The following is a 16477-nucleotide window of genomic DNA, read 5'->3' as shown; positions in this document are numbered from 1 at the left end:
ACAGAGAAACCCTGTCTCGAAAAACCAAAATAAAAAAAAAAAAAAAAGATATGCTTAAATTAAGAAATTGTATTACTTGTTTCAATGGTCATCTTTTTTACTTCATCAAATTCATGAAAAAAAAAAAGTACTATCATTTACCTAAGCACCAGGGAGAAGAACCATAGTTCCGCTTAAATATAAAAGACATATACCCTTTTATACTTGACATCTTGACTACACAGAGAGTTACGAAGTACAACAACTGATGAGTATGACAGCATTCCTAGGACTCTGGATTTTTCAACAGGAGGATCCCAAGTTCAGAACATGCCTGGCTATATGTACAGAGCTTCAGTTGGGGAGGTGGGTTCAGTGGCAGAGCATTAAACTACCACACAGAAAGCCCTGGCTCCTTAGAGCCCCAGCACTGAAAGAATACAACAAATTAAAAAACAAAAACAAACAAACAAAAAACCATGCTCACATTACCAGAACTAGGGAAAGTGAGACAGGAGAATCACAAGATCAACACTGCCCTAGGCTACAGAGTTCCAAAGTAGTCTGAGATACACAGAAAGCCTGAGGTTAACCTGAGCTACATAGTAAGTCCATTTCAAAAAAAAAAAAAAAAAGCCGGGCATGGTGGTGCAAGCCTTTAATCCCAGCACTCAGGTGGATTTCTGAGTTCAAGGCCAACCTGGTCTACAAAGTGAGTTCTAGGACAGCCAGGGCTATACAGAAAAACCCTGTCTCGGAAAAAAAAAAAAAAAATCAATTTATTTAATACCATGCAAAAACACATTGCTACACTGTAACATTACTTACATACATTTCAGTATCATTATTAAGTATGTCACTTCTCAAACCACACCTGCACTAAGTTGATTACTAAAAGTATTTCTCTTTGGGGATGGTGGTGGCACACTCCTTTAATCCCAGCACTCAAAAAGCAATGATCTCTGAATTGGAAACCAGCTTGATCTATGTTTATGTGAGTACCGAGCCAACCAGGGCTACACAGTGAGGCCTTGTCTCAAAAACAAAACAATAAAAAACAAAAGCAACCCCTCTCTCTCATGGGGACCAGAAGAGGGGTTAGCATATGAAAGTTCCATCAATGGACAAAGTCAGATGTGATGTCTCCCATCTGCAATTCCAGCTCTCCTGTGACAGGATAGGAGATGGGGACAGCAGAATTGGCCCAAAGCTCTAGTAGGCTACACAGTGTCACAAACACGAGAGACCCTGCTTCAACAAAGAGGAATTCAAAAGGCAAGAATTAGCTCTTGAAAGTTATTCTCTGACTTCCAAACGATGATATGCATGTGCCCCTACATAGTTCACACGAACACACACATGTGTGCGCGTGTGCACACACACACACACACAGAAAAAGATGTGACACTTAGCAATCTGACAAAAATCAATGTCTACCCTTATTTTACCTATATCCCACAGTCACCTACTTCCTGTCAGGAAGAAGTATGTCGGTCCCACAGTAAATACAGACTGAGTAGTGCAGTGCAGAGCAGGGCATGCGATGCCTTCATCTAGAACGCCCTTTTCTTGGTCTAGCATCAACTATGAATCCATTCATGGGTGATAATTTAGGCAGACTTTTCAAACCACAGTCTGAATAACACCAATGGTCACGTATGTATGCTTTTGTCTTAATTTCTCTTCCTTGTAATATAAATGATGCAGTGGTTCATTCTTCCTTGTCCCAAAACTTAGTGATAGTCTCTAAAGCGGCAATTCCCAAGCATTTTAGATTCCTGATACCCACAGTGTCTCAGTAATTTTCTTAGAGCAGCCCTAAGCCAAACAAAAAAAAAAAAAAAAAAAAAAAAAAAAACAGTAGTTCTACTTGTTAGGTACTTGGAAACCATTTGAAAAGTAAATCTAGGGGCTGGAGAAATGGCTCAGTGGTTCAGAGCCTCACTCTTGCAGAGGACCTAGGGTTGATTCCCAGCATCCACATGGTGGCTCCCATCTGTAACTCTAGTTCCAGGAAATCTGATGCCTTCTGACTCCAAGGGCTCCACTCACACATGAATACAAGTGAAAACAAGCAGGTCAAACAGACAAATACAGTTAATCATTTTTTTTTTAACTAAATTGAATTTTTAATGGTTTTATGTTATATTTAAACAACCGGAAGTACCTACTGAGTATTACTATGAGGCACACAACAATTTATCAAGTTTTGGAGTTAGAATGGACACTGGTTCTATTTTCTGTTCCACTAGGCCTTTCTTGACTAAGGAACAAGGCACTCAAAACAAGCTACAATATCAAATTAAAGCTTGCAAGCAACATTTTAGGAAAAAGATCACAAAGTATTTAAACAAGGACAAATCAGTAAACTAGTTTCTACTGAAGAATGCAATGGCATTGCTAAATCTACCTCAATAAATGCTGTATTCAAGTACTTAGCCCCTTTCCATTCCCCCAGTTGGCAGAGCAGAGGACTGAAAAAGACAAAAGTGTATTCTAAGGGTTGCTCACACTAGGAAAAAACAAAACTTGCATAAAGTAATTTTTTGTTTATTTGTTTGTTTTTCAAGATGGGGTTTCTCTGAATAGCCCTGGCTGTCCTGAAACTCACTCTGTAGACCAGGCTGGCCAAACTCAGAAATCCTCCTGCCTCTGCCTCGCAAGTGCTGGGACACCACCACTACCCAGCAGTAACTTTTTTTTTTTTAAATTTGGCATGTGTGCACACGTCCACACTCTTTCACACACATGCCAAAAAGCTCTAGTAGAGGTTAGAGGGCAGCTTGCAAGTGGTTCTTTCTTTCCACCTTTGTAGGTTCAGAGTCAAACTCAAATCATTAGGCCTGGCAACAAGTACCTTAACCCACTAAGCTATCTATCGTGCCAGCAAAATTAAAACTTTCTTTTTTTGTTTTGTTTGGGTTTTGCTTATTTGTTTGTTTTTTTGTTTTTTGTTTTTTGAGATGGGATTTCTCTGTGTAGTCCTAGCTGTCCTGGAACTCACTATGTAGCCCAGGCTTGCCTGGGTCTCAGAGATCTGCTAAAATTAAAGGCAAGTGCCACCGTGCTCAGATTAATTAAAACTTTTTAAATGGCACAGAGCTGTTTCTTAATAAAACTTATATAAAGTAGAACTCACTTGATTATGACTGACATCCCCATGCCTTCCCAACCTAACAAAAATTTAAACCTAGTTACAATTAATACATGTAAAAGATACTATGTATCTTTTATCTAAAAAAATCTTAATTTGTAGTATCAGAATATTTGTAAGTATCTTGTTTATATAAAAAAAATTGTAACATTTCATTTGGCTCTTAGCCACTATCTTTGTCTGCTGAAGAAAATAAGTGTCATATAAATGAGACATGCTGTTCTATAATCCACATATTACATTGCTCAACACAAGCCCCAAAACACATTGTTCTATAACCCACATATTACACTGTTCAACACAAACCCTGGTCTTTCAACTCTTTCTAGTTTTCTTTCCCCAAAAGGCTGAGTCCATCTTAGCTTAACTACTGTAAGGTACTGAACTACTGTAAGGTATGCCATAATCAAGGCCTGAACATCTTTTTCCTTCACAGTAAAACTTTCACCTTCAGAGAGACTTTTCATTTGCCACGTGTCTTGAACTGTGTGACATTAATTAACAATTATTCTTAGATTCTGCACGACAGAATCTATTATTATCAGTCCTCTTAGCAACCATACCGATGGTAATGCTGTGCCTGAGGTAAACGGTCCCTCTCAACCCAACTCCTTTCCCGTTTTTTTCCTTAGCTAATGGCCCAAAGTTCAATGCTAGAACTATCAAACCTAATAACTTTTCTCTTTCAATACTAATACCAAGTAAACACAATGATTAAAAATTAAGGGAATGCAAGCTTATCCGATATTCAAAATGAAATGGCACACCAAAAAAATCTATGTCTGCCTCTTAACTTGGTCCAAATAAATTCTAAAAACATTTGCCCTCAAGTTCTCACATTTTCTAACGAATAAATTACTATTATTTTTAAAGTATCTTAAAATTGAGTGAGGGTACTACACTTCACAGTGACTACTTCCTTCAAAAAGAATGTGACTATATTTTGATAATGAAATTAGTACACTAGAAGCTTAATGTTTAAAGAAAGTCTGCAAAAAAATCTTAACCTAAAGTAATTTAACTCTGATTTCATAGTTTAAAAAACTAGACTTTTATAGCCAGTTACAGTCTAAGAACTGTGAACCAGTAAAGAGATGTAGAGCCTGGCATAGTAACAAATGCCTTTAATCCTAGCAGGCGGGCAGAGGCAGGAGGATTCCTAAGAGTTCCAAGCCAGCATGGTCTACAAAATTCCAGGCCAGACTCAAAAGAGAAAGGGGAAAGAAAGTATACAAGCACTGTACCAATAACTGCTGTAGGATTAATACGCAATAACACTGTATATCACACATTTTCTCTACAGGTAATACTTTGAATAAGTTCACACTTGGGTCTTTCCTTAGCTATGTAAATACATCATATCGGAAACATAATTTCTATAGAGAACAAAAAAGCAACTCTGCTTTCTTAGAAAGGTCACAGCTATCATGCCTTGTACAATACCCAGTCCACCCTGGTCATCTATGCACAGATCAAAAGAAAAAGAAGAAAAGACCTATTTGGGAAACGTTTCTTCTGCCAAGGGCTGTAGCTAAACAAAGGCAATGTTCAGAGTACACAAATTAGCCTTCTCGTAGGGAAATAAAGTAGCAAGAAAAGGGGCGGAATGGATCGGGATTAATAGGGGAGAGGGTTAGCGCTCAGCGTGTAAAGACTGCAAGCAGCAAACACAGCGCTGAGATGCTCCAGCAAAAGAACCACGACCAGCAGCAGCAGCAGGAAGTTTCAATGGGGCCGGGCAGAGCATGCGCCCTGCACCCGCGCGGTGGCCTTATGTGGAAGGAGCACCACTTGCGAACACCAATAATAGACCAGCGGCACCAGAGAGAAACATGAGCAACAAGCACCTTCTTCAACTGTTTCCCCAGCCATCTGAGCCCCTCCTCCAGCCTACAGACTAACCACCCCACCCCAGCCAGCAAATGGAAGAGTGACTTCTTCCCTTAAGCCCTGTAGCCGAGATAGGGGGAAGGGATAGAGAAAAGTGGAGAGATGCTTTTCTATTATTTTGGGGGAGGTGGTGAGGAGAAAAACTATGGAGGAGGAGATATTAACCCTCTCCTACCCAGAGCGGAGAAGCTGGGCCGAGTTCATTTCCCCTTCCTACGCGAGAATAGGGGGGAAGCCCCATCCCTGGTCACAGAAGCAGATCTCCCAAGGAGGAAGGAGTTTGGGGGGCTAGACCAGCCCTCCAGGGGACGGGAAAAGGCAGGAGCCGACTCTCTCGGGGGAGTTCCCACCACGGGGAGAACCGAGTGTCCGCGGGCCCCCGCCCACTCAGGTGGAGTGAGCAGAGGGGGCGCCGGGAGAAGATGGGCCCAGCCTCCCGGGAGACGGTGGGGCGGATTGGTGGGAGGAGGGGAAGAGAAAAGCGCAAAGCTGGCCGGAACCTGCGCTCCCCTTCCCCCGCCACCTAAAGGGATAAGAACTGGAGGCAACACCGGCGCGAGGGACCCGGCCCCAGAGCATCAGGCCGGCACAATACCCCCCTCCTGGGCCCTAGCCCACACCCGGCCCGCGACGCCCCCACCTCCGTCCCCGCGGGGCACGGTGGCCCTAGGGGGCCTCCGCCCCGCCTCCCCAGCACCCAGGAACCCCCGGGCTACAAGGAGGGGACTCCGCGGAGCCCAATCCCTGGCGAGGGCCGGCCGCAGAGCCCCAGGGTATCTGTGGAGAGCTAAAGCGCGCCAGGGCCGCTTCCCGCCGGGCTTTCGGGCCGATCGCTCACCTTCTCCGTTGCCGATGTCTGGCGGCGGCGCCTGCAGCACCCGCTCCAGCTCTGGGAACGGCAACTCGGGCAGGTCCAGCAGCGGCCCATAGCGTTCCAAGAAGGAGCAGACTACGGCGAAGTTGGGGCACGAACCCGGGCAGCCCGGAGGAGCCATCGCCGCTGCCGCTGCCGCCGCCGCTGCCGCCGCCGCCGCCGTCGCCATTTTGAACTGGAGGATGGAGGAGGAGGGGATGGGGGGCGGGAGGAGTTGGGGGGACCGAGGGCTGGCAGGGTAGCCTTACGGACGACAGGAGGCGCTCTCGAGTGGACGCCCCTGCGGCGGCCAGCGTCTCGGGCCAGGCGCCGCGATCCCACAATACCACGCCGGCCCGGAGCAGTCGAGAACTGAGTCAGATCGGGGACAGAGAGGCGCTCTGGGCCCTTCACTTTCCGCCCTCTTCCCGTCCCCTTCCCTCTACGACTTCTCGGCTCCGACTTCTCCCCTCCCACTTCGGGGTCGCTACTGCCTCGTGTGACAGGGGGAATGAAAACAAGGGAAGTGGGGCGGAGAGGCGGGCGGAGAGGCTGGGGGCGGGACTTTCTGAGAACCATAGCCAATGGGGGCAGGGGGCGGAGCTTCGGGGGTGGGCGGGCTGAAAGCGAGTTCCAGGCCTTGGTGGCCGCACCGCGGAGGCTCAGAGTCCCTCGGCTAGCTGCCGGGAGAGGTGAAGCACCGAGCCGACTGGAGGAGCAGCGCAGCGGAGAACAGAAGCGCTGCGTGAGTTTTCTGCGGGATCCGGGAGCGGAGACGACCAAGAGACAGAGAGGGAGTTGAAGAGAGACACTTAAGATGCAGCAAAAGAGAATGGCAGGGAGGAACGCCACTGTAGGGAGAGGTTAGGAAAAGGAAAGGTGCGAAAGGTGCGGTTGTGGCTTGGCGCGGGACCCTGGAGAGAAGTCTCTCAGAAAGTTTGCTGAGGGGTGTTGCCCTCTACTGAGTGTTGTGTGACCAAACTTTTCCTGGGGGCACGGTAAACACATCTCACCCCAGATAGGACTCCCACCGACAAACCAAAGTACAGATAACACCAAAGTCCAACTTGGCGAACCAATTCGTTTTATTTTTACAAGAGTATGGATGAGGGGTTACTTACAGAAGTAGGAATGACTCAGAGACAGCTGCGACCCCAGGGCTCACCCCAGCATGGGTGACAGATTATAAAAACCGGAGCCTCGAGCACACTGCACAGCCCGCAGGCAGCTCAGTGGCTTGGCATGTCCTTTCCAAGTGACTCTGGTGTGAACCTCTTCCAGGCAGCTCAGGTGGCTTCTGCTTCTTCCAGGCAGCTGGTCCCATCTCAGAGTCTTTGCAGTGCAGCTTGTCTGAGAGGCTTTTTTTTGCACCTCAACTTCGTTTAGTCTGAGAGAGACTCTCACCTTTTATTGTTATCTCTGACACCCAGGGAATGAATCTGGTTAGTTTCAGGGACTTCCTGAAGCTGTTTTGAGTTGTTTTACTGTCCTGTTTAAAGAGCTTCCTTGCCAGATGGAAACTGTTACACAACACTGAAGAATCTCAGAGTCCCAGAGCTCTGCCGGTGGACCAGGGCCTGAGGTACTCTGTGGATCACTAGTGAGGAATTGCCCCTGTTGGGTAATTCCTCACTAGTGATCCACTAGTGAGAAACCACTCTCTACTGGGGAACTAAGATGCTAAGAAGACTCTGGGCTCAGCTCAGGCTCTGAGGTAGCCAAGGTCTAGAGGGTGAGCTAGGATTCTACTTAGAAAGCCGGGAGTTAGCTGCGCAGCAGTAAGCTTGTTAGGAAGCAGAGTTCTACTCCATTCAAGAATTGGATGTAGCATTCTCTCAGAAAGAATCCCAGAATGGGGAAAGTCATCAACAATGTAAAATAGAACCTGCAGCTTAGGAAACAGTATACCGTATGCTTAGGAGCCAGAAGTTTGAATTGAACCAGACTTGAGTCCTACCCCTAATTACTTTATAACCTTCCGAAGTTTCTTTGTTACTTTGAACTTTAGTAAAGTGAGATAATAATATCTACAGCATGGATAGTTCACAGTAAAGTGGTTAGTATAATTTTCTGTCACATTGTATGTACTTTGAAATATTCCTTCTTGTCCTGGCAGGTGGCAGAGGCAGGAAGAACTCTGAGTTCAGGCCAGTTAGGGCTATAGAGTAAGACTGTTTCAAAGAATCAAATCTTTCTTATCAAAAAATTATAATTTAGATTGAATTCAGCTATATTTAGTCTATAATTTATTATGCCAAAATTTTAAGAATGTATTTAAAACTTACATAATATCTACTTCCTAAAACTAAAGCAACACATATTCTAAATCAGATTAAATAGGAAAATGTGTGACTAAAGAAATTTTCTTAATAGGCAAATAATTATGCCAGGAATGTGGACATTGGCCTCATAGATAAACATCAAAGTGTGTTATGTGTTTCCAAGTAAAAAGAGGGAAAACCATGATGGTCGATATCATTTTCATTAGCAAAGAAACTCATTTTACAAGAGGAAAGAAATTCTCTGAAAGTTATTACTTAGAATTATGATTCTTTTCAGATATCATCTGTGTGCGCAGACGTTTGTGCTAGTTGCCTTTGTCAGAAGACAACTTTGTTGAATCACTTCTGTTCTACCTTTTATGCATGCTCCAGGGAATGAACTCGAGTGGCCAGGCTTCCTCTGTGAGCACCTTTATTTACTGACCATCTTACTGGTCTTTAAAATAAATTTTGTCTTCAGATTTAATTTTTCTTAACTAATGTATGTGTGTATATGCTTACCTATATGCACTGCATGTATACAGGTGACCTTGGAGGCAAGAAGGCATTGATCCCCTAGAACGGGAGTTATAGGTGTGGGTACTGATAACTGGGTCATCTACAAAAGCTATGAGCAGTAACTGCTGAGCCATCTCTCTAGGTCCAAAAATAATGAGTCCTTTTATTTTATTATTTTCACACAGGGTCCCATGTATTCTATTCTCTCCTCCAACTTCCTATATAACTAAGGATGGCTTTGAACTTCTGACCCTCCTGCCTAAACTTTCCAAGTATCTGTATTACTGATGTGTGCGGCCATAACCAGTTTGTTTGTTTGTTTGTATTTTAAATGATCTTGTGTTTATGTGCACATGCTTATTGCGTAACCCAGAAGAGAGAGCATCAGATCCCCTTGTAAGCCACTGGATTTGGGTGCTAGGAACCATAGGTTCTCTGGAAGAAAACCAAGTATGCTTATTCACTTAGCCATCTATTATTCAGCCACTGGAATAGCGATTTTTGTTTTGTTTTGTTTTGTTTTTTTTCAAGACAGGGTTTCTCTGCATAGACCTGGCTGTCCTGGAACTCACTTTGTAGACCAGGCTGGCCTTGAACTCAGAAATCTACCTGCCTCTGCCTCCCAAGTGCTGGGATTAAAGGTGTGCGCCACCACAGCCTGGCAGGAATAGCAATTCTTTTTTTTTTTTTTTAAAGATGTATTTATTTATTATATTTAAGTACACTGTAGCTGTCTTCAGACACTCCAGAAGAGGGAGTCAGATCTTGTTACGGATGGTTGTGAGCCACCAAGTGGTTGCTGAGATTTGAACTCCAGACCTTCGGAAGAGCAGTCCTCACCTACTGAGCCATCTCACCAGCCCCGGAATAGCAATTCTTAAAGATTTATTTATTTATTTATTATGTTTAAGTACAGTGTAGCTGTCTTCAGACACTCCAGAAGAGGGCGCCATATCTTGTTACAGATGGTCGTGAGCCATCACGTGGTTGCTGGGATTTGAACTCTGGACCTTCAGAAGAGCAGTCGGGTGCTCTTACCTACTGAGCCATCTCACCAGCCCCGGAATAGCAATTTTAATCTGATCAACAAACCCTCAAATCAAAAATGCCATTAATCCCAGCACTTGGGAGGCAGAGGTTGGTATGTCTCTGTGAGTGCAAGGCCAGCCAGGTAATTCCAGAACAGCCAAGACTATGGAGAGAGAGACAGACAGACAGAGAGACAGAGAGAGAATTATAAACCGCAATATGCTTAATAGTACTGAAAATGATTTTAATGGTTCTCTTTATGTTACATATATTTTAATACAATAAGGGTTTGGGTTTTTTGTTTGTTTAAGTTTCTAAGAAAATATGGCTGTAGCCGGATGTGATGACACAGGCTTTTCATTCTAGGACCAAAACGCAGAAGCAGGCAGTCTCAGGGCTCAAGGCTAGCCAGGGCTACACAGTCAAACTGTCTCAAATAGGAGAGAGACAGTACAGCTGAAGATGGCTTGCAGTTAAAAGAACTCTTTCCAGAGAACCTAAGGTTAGACTTCAGGATCCAGGTTTGGTTCCCAGTTCCTGTATCCAACAGCTCCCAACCACCTGTAACTCTAGTTTTTAAGCATCTGGTGCCCTCTTCTGGCTTCTAATGTCATCTGCTCACAGGAAGTGAAATATACATACACTCAGGCATACATATATACTCATAAATTAATAAATACATTTGTTAATAAGAGGAAATATAGCTGTGGATTATTACTGCAAAGTTTTAATAAATGGGAAGATGTGTATTTTAGATATGAAATTGGGAATATCAAACTAAGAATTTTGATAGAAGTCTCAAAATGCAAAGTGTGGAGGTAGGGGAGGACTAAGGAGAACCCGGAGACCCAGCTGGAGGAGATCTGACCCAGAAGCTGTGAGATGGTGCACTGATTAAAGCTTTGATGACCTGACATGGTAGAAGAAGAAAACTGACTCTTGGCAAGTTGTTCTATGGCCTCCACAAGCATGCTGTGACACACAGGCATCCACACACATGACATGGAAAATAAAAAAAATTAAAAAAAATGTTTAAACAAAGAAAGAAAAATCTGACCCAGAATACATCTCTATCCACTGTTTTGTAACAACAAAAAGCCAGACACACAATATTTTGAATTATACCTTTGTGAAAGAGTGTCTAGGAAAAGAAACTTTGAAGGAAGTGGAAGGTGTGGTTCCATGTTCTATAAACCTTGTCAGGTTTCTGTCTTGACTTTCAGCTGTTTTGTTTCTTTTCAGGCAGGATACCATGGGTCCTGGTTTATCTCTAACTGACGATGTATGTGAGGTTCCTTGAACTCCTCCCCATCCTCCTTCCCACCTCCCAAGTGCTGGGATTACAGGTGTGTCCCACCATGCCCCTCTCTTTTTTTCCTCTTTTGTGATTTGTTTGGGTTTTTTTCTGTCAGTGTTTTAGAAAGGATCTCACTAGACATGACTCAAACTTGCAGTGGCCCTTCAGTTGCCACCTCCCATGTGCTGGGATTGAAGGTGTTACCCACCCCACCTGCTACTGCAGCTTTTCTAGTGTCCTGCTTTCCCATGAGGCCAGAAAATAACATCCTAAAAAAGAAAAGGCTTTAATGCTGTCGTTTTTCTTTTACTGTACTTCAATCCACAACCTCTTCCAAAGGGGGCTGATAATTAATGCTAGAGTTTCTGCTCTTCTAGATTGGATTCAGCATTCCAGACTGGAATGAGAGCATCTGAAAGTTACATCCACCCAAAAGATGAGAGGTGTTTGACTACAAAGCAGTGCTAAGGTCATGCCTTCACAAAGTCCATTGTTAGGAAAAAAACAACACACCCCCACAGTACCGTTACCATCTCTTGCTTTTGTGGACTAAGACAAATTGTAGGTTACAAGAATTTAATGCCAGTTGCAGGTTGTTGGCATATAATCAGCCCAGCACTAGAGAGATGGAGGCAGAAGGACCTTGAGTTTGAGGCCAGGCTAAGTATACATTGAGTTCCAGACCAGCCTGAGCTACATGGTAAGCCCCTGTCCCATCTCAAAAGAGTGAAAACATACATGTAAAAGCAAGTTTAGGGCTGGTGAGATGGCTCAGTGGATAAGAGCACCCGACTGCTCTTCCGAAGGTCCAGAGTTCAAATCCCAGCAACCACATGGTGGCTCATAACCATCTGTAACAAGATCTGACGCCCTCTTCTGGAGTGTCTGAAGACAGCTACAGTGTACTTACATAATAAATAAATCTTTAAAAAAAAAAAGCAAGTTTAATCCCATTTTGTAAATTTAAATACCTAAGTTACATATACCAGATTAGAATGTAAAGATAAAATTTCAGGAGGTCATTATGATTAGTTATACTTACATTCTGCTCTAGTAAGGTAGACCCCTTACTTACCCCTGGGCTATGAAAACCTCGTCTTCCTCTTGTCCACTGTTGACCTCTCCTACCCTGCTTTGGGGGGAGGTAGTCTGCGTACACAGTGTAAAACGCTGGCTTTAGTTAATTTGGAGATGATTTGGGTCAGTGCTCCTCCTCCCAAGTTTGAAATGAAGAATTTCACAATAATTATATGTACAGTAACTAAATGGAATTATCCCAAGTATACAAAGTTTGTTTTAACATACAAAATCAAACTCTATATTGTATCATATTAACAGAACGAGGAAAAGAGCCCAGTCAGGTGCAGAGCAAAAAGATGCAACCCAAAAGATTCAGGGGGGGAAAAAAAAACTTTTGACAAGATTCAACCTTTTTTGTGGTAAAAATATTCAGTAAACTAGGAATATACAGGGACCATTTTCAACCTTATTAATTTAGCAATATCTAGGAAAGCCTGAGATTTAACATATTAATAGTAGAGATTGATGCTTTCACCCTAAAATCAGGAGCAAGACATATTTCTGCTCAACTGTACCAATTGTATTTAACACCAGAGTAAAGGAGGTTCTAACCAAGACAACCGGAATAGAAAGAAAGTGTATCCAAATTAGTATGGGAAGAGGTATACATGGATATATGTGCTATCTTAAGTGACAGAATCTTATACATAACAAATCTTAAGAAATAGAAAGAATTTTAAGGGCTGGAGAGATGGCGCAGCGGGTAAGAGCACCTGACTGCTCTTCCAGAGGTCCTGAGTTCAAATCCCAGCAACCACATGATGGCTCACAACCAACTGTAATGAGATCTGATGCCCTCTTCTGTGTGTCTGAAGACAGCTACAGTGTACTTATGTATAATAATAAATAAATCTTAAAATTAAAAAAAAGAAAGAATTTTAAATAAACAAAATTTTTAATTAACAAGTTTGTAGGATTCTAAATAAAATTTCAAAAATCAAGTATATTTCAACATATTAGCAAAACAATCCAAATGTGAAATTAAAAAGAAATTCTATTAGGGGAGGTAGCCTCACCTATAACCCTAGCAACTCAGAAGGCATAAGCAACATAGCCAGATACCATCCCAAAAAGGGAAAATCTTTACAATACCATCAAAAACAATAAAATAATAAAAAACTAAGTAAAAATGTAACAGCCATGAATGATGGCTCCTACCTGTAATCACCTGTGAAGATAACCAGGAAGATGAGCTCAGAGCCAGCCAAAGAACACAAAAACAATAACAAAAACAAGACCACAGAAAATAAAACACTGCAAAGAAATTTACTTTGGTATATATGTGGAAACATAATCCAATATAGATGAAAGACATTTTTTTTTTGTCTGATACTAGGATCAAACCCAGAGTCGGTGTGGTAGATAAACTTACTCTACCACTGAGTTACACCCATGGAAGACTTAATGCTGATGAAATAACAATACTCTGTATTGAATTGAATTAGAGACTCCATTCAGCATGCTGTCTAAAACTTCAGGGTAGAGGTCTGCCAAAGGATACTTACTGTGGACTAAACTGCATTCTCCACACTTCCTATGTTAAAATCCCAACTTCCAATATGAGTATATTTGAAGAATGCACCTTTAGAAGGTAACTAAGGCTAAGTGAGGTCATGAGTGTGAGCCATAATGTGATAGGATAGGTGGCTTTATAGGAAGAGGAATAGAGAGAGTCCCCTGTCTCCAGAACTGTGAGAAATAAGTTTTTAAGTAATATAAAAAATTAATATTTTATTGTAATAGTCCAAGCTGACTAATAAGTGGCCATTTTATCAGTGCACTAGAAGGGAAAACCTTTTGTTTTGTTTTGTTTTGTTTTGGTTTGGTTTGGTTTGGTTTGGTTTGGTTTGGTTTGGTTTGGTTTGGTTTAGACCCCTACAGAGAGGAGCTATAGAGGTGGGAATGAAAAAAGGTATCCCTTTGCAAGCCATAAAGGGACCTCATCAGGAATCAGCCTTGCTGGCATCATAATCTTCTATTCTAGCTTTCCAAACTGAGAAAGGGAATTTCTGTCCTTTAAGCCACCTGTGGTGTTTTGTATTATACACCATAATATATTCCTCAAGATACAGATGCAGACATCTGCTCATACCAACTATTTCCCATAAGTCATTTTATTGCTTCTCCAAAGTTTTCTTGTGATAGCTCAGCAGGTAGAGGCTCAGCAGGTAAGCCAGACTACCTGAATTCCATCCTGGGTTCCCACAAGGTGGCAGGAGAGAAGCAGTATCTAAGTGATGTTCTAGCCTTTATATAGGCATGGACTGTGCACTTACACACACACACAACACACACACACACACACACACACACACACACAGTAATGCTACCTTTGCCTTCCACAATGCCTGGGAAAATGTATGTTTTCTCTCCTACAGCATAGTAGTATGGCCTCAAAAACAGGAATCATGCTTTTTATATTTGTCTTCCTCTCGTTGTGCTCAAAACAGTATGCTTGTCATAACAGTTTGTCATGTATTTTGCAATAATTATTTAGAAACTGAAGTAGTAAAATTGCACTATTGGATAATAGTATTGGGTAAAAGTATGACTTTGTAATTGTCTTTACCAAAGATTATGTATTTTAAGGAGAGAGAGGTAGGAAATTGACAAAGCCAGACATGGTACACAAAAGATAGCTGGGAGTTTTAGGTCAGAATCAGCAGGTCGTGGGACTGTGCCACAGTGAAATCTCAAACATGGAGTGAAACATCTCCTCAGTTACTCCCGTTTCTTCTCACAGCAGCCTCCTGGCAAGACCCTCTGGGTGGCCTCCACAAGAATTTTAACTGCCTACACACTAGTGTCCCATGGCCACTCTCCAGGATATCCTATAGTTCAGCTTTGCTGATGCACCTGCTGCTGAGGACTCATTCTCACTGGGTTTGAGGGTTACATTCATACAAAGTCTGCTCAACATGGACTGCTATCCAGGGCATTATTGATTATTATGACAAAAAGAAACCCATAAAGGTTTTTTTAAAGAAATTTCCCTACAATGGTATCATGATTGAATATCTCAGGGACACAAAAGTTATTCAGCTTTAGGGTATTCAAAGAAAAACAAAGAAAAACATGCCAGGTTCTCTCTTGCAAGGTTGTCCCTGTCAGAGGGAAAGCTAAACATTCAAGGATTCTAAAGTGAATGTAAGTATGTGGACTGTATCTTGAATGACTTTCCTCTTTAAGCTCATCTGGCCACCTTGCAAGTTTCTACAGTTAATAATGGCCATGGTATGCTTACTTATTCAAACTTGCATTCACATCTGCAAGATTACAGAAAGCACAGATCATATAGGTTAGGAATACTTGAGAAAGCTATGGTAGGATGGTTATCAAACCATGTGTTTGTCTTATTAAAAAAAGAATGACCTGTGATAGCTAGTTTTATGTTGACTTCAGATTTCTTTCTTTTTCTTATTTTTTTAAGATTTATTTATTTTATGTATGTGAGTACACTATAGCTGAACAGATGGTTGTGAGCCACCATATGGTTGCTGGGATTTGAACTTAGGATCTTCAGAAGAGCAGTCGGTGCTCTTAGTTGCTGAGCCATCTTTCCAGCCCCTCAACTTCGGATTTTAATGTTGTCTTAGGGTTCTTATTGCTGTGAAGAGATACCATGACCATGGCAACTCCTATAAAAGAAAGCATTTAACTGGGGCTTGCTCACAGTTCAGGGGCTTAGTCCATTGTCATCATGGCGGGAAGCATGGTGGGACAAAGCCAGACATGGTGCAGGAGAGGTAGCTGAGAGTTCTAGGTCAGAATCAGCAGGCAGCAGGAAGAGAATGCCTCACTGGGCCTGGCTCTGAGCACCTGAAACCTCAGAGCCTGCTCCGAGTGGCACATTTCACCCAGCAATACCATACCTACTTCAACAAGGCCATACCTCCTAAGAGTGCCACTCTCTGAACCTATGGGGCCATTTTATTTCAAAAAACCACAAATGTGGTCTACTGTCCAGTTACCCAATGAAAGAGTAGTATAGGAGTTGCTTTGAAGTTATCCTGTAGATATGGCTAACACCCACAGTTATTTAACTANTAAATAAATAAGGTTGTCCTTGATCCTCTGAGTGGGCCTCAGCCAATCAGGTAAANGTCCTAAAACAAAACTACTATTTTCTTGATGAAGAAGAAATAGTACTTGGAACTACAATCTTTCCTGCCCCAGACATTACAACCAACCAGCATTTTCTATCTATTTTGGATTTGCCAACCCCTACTNTTATATGAGCCACTTCCTTAAAATAAATCTTTTAATATAACAAACCAAGTGTTGTGGTGGAGGCACACACTTGCAGTCTCAGCCCTAGAGGAGCGGAGGCAGGAGAAGCAGAGGCGCAAGGTTATGCTTGGCTACGTAGTAACTTTGAAGCCATCCTGAGCTGCATGAGAGACCCTGACTTTGGG

At 42.6% G+C, this 16477-nt stretch overlaps 2 protein-coding genes across 5 annotated transcripts in view; one reads left to right on the top strand and one right to left on the bottom strand.

Annotated features, from left to right (window-relative positions):
- Positions 1-6349, bottom strand: part of Rsf1 (remodeling and spacing factor 1) — a 108803-nt gene extending 102454 nt beyond the window's left edge. Inside the window, exon 1 of the mRNA XM_021202042.2 lies at positions 5862-6349. Within this exon, the coding sequence (XP_021057701.1) occupies positions 5862-6066 (205 nt within the window). The 5' untranslated portion in view covers positions 6067-6349. The remainder of the gene's footprint in view (positions 1-5861) is intronic.
- A 134-nt stretch (positions 6350-6483) lies between these two features.
- The window catches only part of Aamdc (adipogenesis associated Mth938 domain containing), a 28150-nt gene continuing 18156 nt past the window's right edge, over positions 6484-16477 (top strand). For 2 of the 4 annotated variants that reach the window (XM_021209936.1, XM_021209926.1), the window contains exons 1-2: positions 6484-6621; positions 10928-11031. In XM_021209936.1, the coding sequence (XP_021065595.1) occupies positions 10966-11031 (66 nt within the window). In that variant the 5' untranslated portion in view covers positions 6484-6621; positions 10928-10965. The remainder of the gene's footprint in view (positions 6622-10927; positions 11032-16477) is intronic. The other 2 variants (XM_021209937.1, XM_021209930.1) reach the window with 1 other exon arrangement.

The sequence above is a fragment of the Mus pahari genome, chromosome 1 (assembly GCF_900095145.1).
Source record: "Mus pahari chromosome 1, PAHARI_EIJ_v1.1, whole genome shotgun sequence".
In the NCBI taxonomy this organism is placed as follows: domain Eukaryota; kingdom Metazoa; phylum Chordata; class Mammalia; order Rodentia; family Muridae; genus Mus; species Mus pahari.
This window is presented reverse-complemented; position numbering and strand designations above follow the sequence as displayed.